The following is a 6,429-nucleotide window of genomic DNA, read 5'->3' on the forward strand; positions in this document are numbered from 1 at the left end:
TTTGTTAACATTATAGAGTTATTAATTATATTCCTGTAATTTAACGCACAGACAGATTCGATTACATACAACGAATTATATATAATTTTGCTTTAGTCAATTCTGCCGGTTGAATTAATCGGCGATTAAATTAATCAAGGTGACTTCGACTAAACTCCGATTAACTTATCAAGTATTTTGTTAACATGGAATTATTAATTTCCTGTTGAACAGACCGAAAGAAAGATTAGATTAGGGAACGATGAATTGCGTAATTTCACTTTAAGCAATTCTGCCGCGGTTGAATTAATCGTCGGAGATTAATCCTTCGGAATTAAAAAGCTAGTCGGAGTTTGGGCGAAATCGCTCTTAAGATTCGGAGCATCGCTGTTTACAGTTGCGATTAAAACATCGTCGATATTGCCGTGAGTAAAAGTCCGGTATGCTTTCGTTATACGAGAGTTTTCATTATGACGCAGGAATACATGCGCAATTCGCGTGAGATTCACGCACACATTTGTTGCTTGTTTTACGTCCGCCGCTCCGCGCATGCACCCGTCCGGGGTGTCGGTGGACATGACAGGTGCTCGTCTGCTCCTCGACGAAGTTACAATTCGATCAAGAACAACACCCCGAGGACGGGTCCTTCAATCGATCGATTTGACTTGACTTTATCGCGAGAGTGATAAAGCCTCAGGCTCCTCCTACTTGCTGGAAAACCAGGAATACCGTGAATGAAAGTATGAATGCGCCGGAGGCAGAGGTGAGCCTTATCAAAGCTTTTTGCAGTGTCGTGCTTATCAACGTTGTACAAACCAGATAACGGTTCCGAGAGAAATAGTACGTCTCTACGATGGGCCTTTCAATTATTCGCATGGCAAGAGACGCCGGTGTTGGCCCGGTTTTTTTTTGGCCGGTTCTTCTCTCATTAACCTCCAAACGCAAACATGGTATTATATATGTATGATATGTATGATGCGCAAAATAAAGGCATTTTTCTTTATTCAGGTGGAGAACCTTAAGCAGCAAGGAAACGCGTATGTTAGGGAGAAAAAATATCAGAAGGCGATGCTTCATTACTCGCATGCCATCAAACTAGATCCAAAGAATTATTCTCTCTACAGCAACAGATCCTTCACCTTCTTGATGATGGAACGGTATCGTGACGCCCTGAACGATGCTCTGATGACCATTCAACTGAAGCCCGACTGGTCCAAAGTACGTAAAACGACACTTTTGTATAGATGATTCCAAATGGGACTAATCCAGTAAAATTGGTTCCTTTAGGCTATGATTTTAAAGCAAAGAATAAATATATGTCTCTTTATCTGTTTCAGGGTTACTTTAGGAAGGGCGAGGTCGAACTGAAACTATCATCTTACAACGAAGCGCTTGAATCTTACAACAAAGCTCTAGTCTTGCAGCCAAACGAGCCTAAGATTATAGAGGCGATGAACAAGGCGTCCAGGTCGTTGATTAAAGACAGAAGAGGTACTTGGCACAGAGTTATCTTGAAAACTATGAAAACTGAAACATAATGAAATAATGTTTCACAGCTGACCAACAGATCCCATGGCTAGGAGCTGGCGTTGGTATTATATTAGGAGTCACAGTCGTGATCGCCGACTATGTTTTTACAAACAAGCCCACCCTAACGGTATTGATTCGTTCTTTCTATTTTTAAATTATTTGTCAAAATGGTAATAATTGTAATTAGATTGCTTTCACCGTCGTTGTCGTATATGCGCGATATAATTCTTTCATATTCTGCTGCAGCATCCTCTCTTGATGGCGTTGTTAACGATATCGATAGCTATGATTGGTTTCGGCATCGCAAAGGGACTTCGTTACTTCCTAAAACACCAAAGAAAGTCAACCCTGATAGGACAGGGTTTTCCTCACTGTTCGCATCAAGTCAATGAATTGGATGATATTTATGTAAAAGAAGGCACCGATACGAAGAAAAAAGTACGATAAAATACAAATGAACAGAGGCGACGATTCTGCAGAGAAAAACCATAATTATTTTGATAATTCATTTCAATGCACTTTCTATAATTTAAATTAAGAGATATAGTAACGTTTCGACGTTAAATATATATAAATATAAATGCTGCGAATAATATTTGATTGCGACTAGATGTTTATCGTTGAATGTTATTCTGTTTTCTATTGAAAAAACATTGGTATATTTTATTTTTTATTCATTTCGTTTCATATCGATGTTATTTTAAATTTTATAAAAGCATTTATGTAAGGCAATATTTGTATCAAGAATGGATTAATTTACTGTTGAATTTACTATTTATGTTTCCTCGCAGTACGTGATAAATAAGTTTAGATTAATAGTTTTGTATAAAATTGCAAAAAATACCTACGATGAAACATAAATTAATAATTAAGATATACATTGTCAATATATCTAATTATAACATGACCTATGACGAAGCATGTATTCTCTAAGTATTTATTCGAAACGCTAGTATAAGAATATCGCTAGTATATTTGCATCACATTTGCATTCCTTATAACTCAGAAACTTAGTAAGTAGCATTTCTCGACATTGAGTCTTGTACAACGAAGAACAACAGTATAAGAGTGTCAACATAGTATTAAGATAATATGCCTGCGTGTGCGTATGTGTGTGTGTGTCGCATGTCTTTCCACTAAGCTTTATGCACTTTATAATATATATCAAACGTGAGTGTAGAGCATCTGTTGAATTGAAATTATTTAAATAATGTGATTTAAATATATCGGACAACGTCCAACTGAGCTCGAAAAGACTAAAGACTCTCTACTTATAACCTTACATATATATATCTACTGAATATATTATATCTGTAAGCATTTAAGAACACCATTTGAACTATAGGTATACTTATAGCACATTTGCTTTATAGTTCATAAAGTTATCGACGATACTTGGCCACCGATTTGAGTGCACCGATGTCGCATACATGCAGCCAGTGAACTATGAACCGCGGTTTACAATATCGCATGGTTACCCAATAAACATAAAATTAAACGCACTGTCGATGGACATTGCAGCCCGACTCACGAAACATCGTCCTTCGAAACTTGTCGTGTTTTATGTTCCCCTCGCATGCAATCCCGTATTACGCAATACGGGAAAGTAACGAACGGCGAAAATACACGCGCTGCGACGGGGCGAGAAGTAAAAGAAGATTCGCCGAGCGATTTTAGGGTGCTCGGTTCATTTGTTGAGTTATATATATTTAAGTGCAAGCGAGAAGGGCAGTAACGCTCCCCAAGATAAAATGGGAACGAGTTGTCAGAGCTAATTAAGTAGTTGCCAACAGCTAAAAAAAATCAATACGAAAGATATCACTGAATAATATAAAATGGAATAAATAATGGCACGAAAAATCTACGCAGCATCAACGAAATTAAAAATCAATAACATCTTTCTACAGTAATGTGTGAATATTTCAGAATCAATACAATTCGGAGTAAAAACAAGAGAATTGTGTGTGTGTGTGTGGACGCATATCGCGAAGAAAACTATATTTCTGTTTAATTTACAAAATGATATCGGAGTAAGTCTATAGCCTTCTGTGCGTCCGACAAATGAGATGCGTTTTCTGTTTCTAAATAACTGTCTGTTACTTCGCAAGGTTTTTGCTTTCTATATTTTCAAGTACGGCTAGCACATCCTCTTCTCTCTCTTTCTATCTCGTACGCGAGCCTAACATGCGATTATTCCTCTCTTGTTCGCGTGCATATTATTGCGGTTCGCGCAGCATGGATAGAAAAAATAATTGGACCGCGACTCGCGCGCAGGGCGTAGCAAACAAAAGATGGAACACATGTCGTTAACACACGCAACGCGCAATTTCCCAGGTAGAAACGGCAAGTCGAAATAACGTCAAAACGACAACTTTTAGGTCACTTTGCCGTCATTTCGACTTCGTCGCGACTTTCGTGTTCTACCTGGGGTTAATATTGCGGTAAAGGCCAAGCGCTTAGAACCGTAAAAAAAAAAAAACAATTTGATTATTTTAATTGGTTATAATTTTCGACAACCACGTTTCCAGGTGTCTCAGGTGTAAAGCGTGCTCCCACGTGACCCAGCTTGTATTTCGCTTGCACGAGTCGCAGGCTGCTCGAAAAGACGCAAACGCTTCGTCTGGGAAACCACAACGCACAGACCACGTGGCGCAGTTAATCGGGTTCCATCTGATTATATGTCTTTCCCGCTTCGCCTAAAGATACGGCCTTCTTCTTCATCTATATACAGTGTGGCGTATCAAGTTCCCCTGACTATCGTGCGGGAAAGAGTTGTTCCGCAACTGTATAACTTACCAAGAGGCTAGGTAGAGTCGATCTAGCCATTTTTTTTCTTTACATTCACACTCTATTCAAGGTAACGGTCAAGAGAACGTCTGCGAGCAACGTGGTCATTAAATCGCGCGATGATATAACAATATCGTACTAGGATTAACGATAAGATAAGCGACCCGTAACGAGAACCTATAATCAATCCTATTAATAATGATGATATTAGACTGAATATCCACGAATTTTCGCGACTCCAAAAATTTCCACTCCGAGAAACTTCGATCGCGAGAGGTTGAACTTTCCAAAAATCGGCGGAGCATGAAGATCGATGCTCCCAAGCATTCCATAAGGTTCATTATTATAACAAACTTAAAACAGATATATTACAATAGATTTATTGTCATAAATTTCCATCGTAGATCTGCAAAGGGTCATCGAGACACAGGTTCATCATTGCCTCCTCTCAATCCACCAACGATCGCCGTGCGACTTTGCGCCTACAGGCGCGGCACAATGCGCGGACGAGAATACGGACGAGAATACGACCGAGTTATTGTTCGCGAAGGCGAGCTAAATCAGCGATTGGCGCCAAGCTCTTTTTCACGAAACAGATAAGACGCTCCTTCCCCCAACGTTTCTCCCCCTTTGAACGATTTCGCAAAAGCAACGGAGAGAAGCTCTCCCCACCGTTTAGGAACTATCCTACGGACAGTCGCGCGGATTGTTTTGTTACTCTCGATTTATTAAATCTTGCGCGTTTTCCCGTACGAACAAAATGGCGTGTCCCACGAGCAATTCAATCCCCCCTGCACGGTTTTTCTCCACGTAGCGCGTACGGCCCCGCGGGGCCGGTCCAGTTATATCTCCACGTTCGTAGCTCGAAAGAGTCGAAAGAGCGAGCGTGGCTCGACAACGGCTCGGCCACTTTTCTCGGACTCGGAGCTTCGGAGTCGTGCGCGCGCGCGCGCGAGCGCGAGCGAGCGCGTCACTCGTACGAAGATCCTTTTTATTGCGAGCGATGATGCGAGAATCGCTGAATGATAATACAATCCACAGAAATAGATGCGCGCGGATATCTCGGTCCGCGCATTTCCGTCGCGATATAAATCTATAGATGGAAGTGGGAGGATGTTATCGACGCAAAACACACCGAAGGTCCGCAGGTGTCGCGGCTCTTGCGACATTTTTTGATACGTCGCAGCCCTTTGTTTGCACCGCACAAAAAAAAAAAAAAATAATCGTCTCCTCGGCGCGTCCACGACGCAAAGCTCGCGTCGCGCGTTTCGACCCGCGACGTAAAAATCCTCTACTCTAAAAATCCTATCTCTGGGAGAAAGAAAGAGAAGGAGTCAACCGGAGAGGACGGCGGATAATCGCCGAGTGTTTTTTACGCTCGGAATTCCGAAACCGTTGACGTCACTGCACGAGTGCTCCTCTCTCTCTCTCTCTCTCTCTCACGCGCGATATGACGCGTAGAATCGCGTAGATCCGCGATTCCGTGGGAAGAAATTCGAACGCCACGACACGACGGACCGAACGATGTGGCCGCGACGTAACTCGCATTTGCCATTTGTAGAAAACGGCGTCGGGCGTCGGGCGTCTCGTGACACTCGCCTCGCGAAAAAAATGGCGACAAGATCTCGAGGCACGTTTCGAGAGACGGAAGGAACCCAGCGGAAGGTTCCGAGGGGGTTAGGGTGTCGGCGAGCACGAAGGCGTGTCGCGTCGCACGTCGCCGTCGCGAGCGGAGTTCCGCTCCCGTCGCGGAGCTGGTGGACGGGACCTGGAGACGGGGGATCGCGGACCGTCAAGCGGGGTCCGGACGCTTCGGAAGTTCCTCACCGGAGAGAGCCGCGGCGACGAAGGGCGTTCCGCGAGGACGTCGAGACAAGAGAAGCGTGGCCGGGACGCCCGAGCGCGACCAGCGGCGGCTGCTGCCTCCGCGGCTCACTTGCCGCGACTGCGCATGCGCGCGCGCACGCGCGACAGCGCCGCGCCGTACGCCCGGCTCTAGACTCTAGAACCGACGGGTGTTTCGGCACCTCCGATTCTGACATTTCTGTGTAAATTTTTTTTTTCAATTTTCAGCCGAATGAATGTATAATATTGAAAAAAGTGTAATATGCATTTTTTTTTATACATTGATCC

General features: G+C 43.2%; 1 protein-coding gene across 1 annotated transcript in view; it reads left to right on the top strand.

The window, feature by feature from the left end:
* Positions 1-447: 447 nt before the first annotated feature.
* LOC112464353 (integrator complex subunit 3 homolog) overlaps positions 448-6,429 on the top strand; it is a 9,795-nt gene continuing 3,813 nt past the window's right edge. Inside the window, exons 1-7 of the mRNA XM_025031297.1 lie at positions 448-742; positions 988-1,197; positions 1,317-1,470; positions 1,536-1,636; positions 1,756-1,850; positions 2,516-2,522; positions 4,959-4,992. Of these exons, the coding sequence (XP_024887065.1) occupies positions 722-742; positions 988-1,197; positions 1,317-1,470; positions 1,536-1,636; positions 1,756-1,850; positions 2,516-2,522; positions 4,959-4,992 (622 nt within the window). The 5' untranslated portion in view covers positions 448-721. The remainder of the gene's footprint in view (positions 743-987; positions 1,198-1,316; positions 1,471-1,535; positions 1,637-1,755; positions 1,851-2,515; positions 2,523-4,958; positions 4,993-6,429) is intronic.

This window comes from Temnothorax curvispinosus, unplaced genomic scaffold (assembly GCF_003070985.1).
Source record: "Temnothorax curvispinosus isolate PA1 unplaced genomic scaffold, ASM307098v1 QBEX01014123.1, whole genome shotgun sequence".
NCBI lineage: Eukaryota > Metazoa > Arthropoda > Insecta > Hymenoptera > Formicidae > Temnothorax > Temnothorax curvispinosus.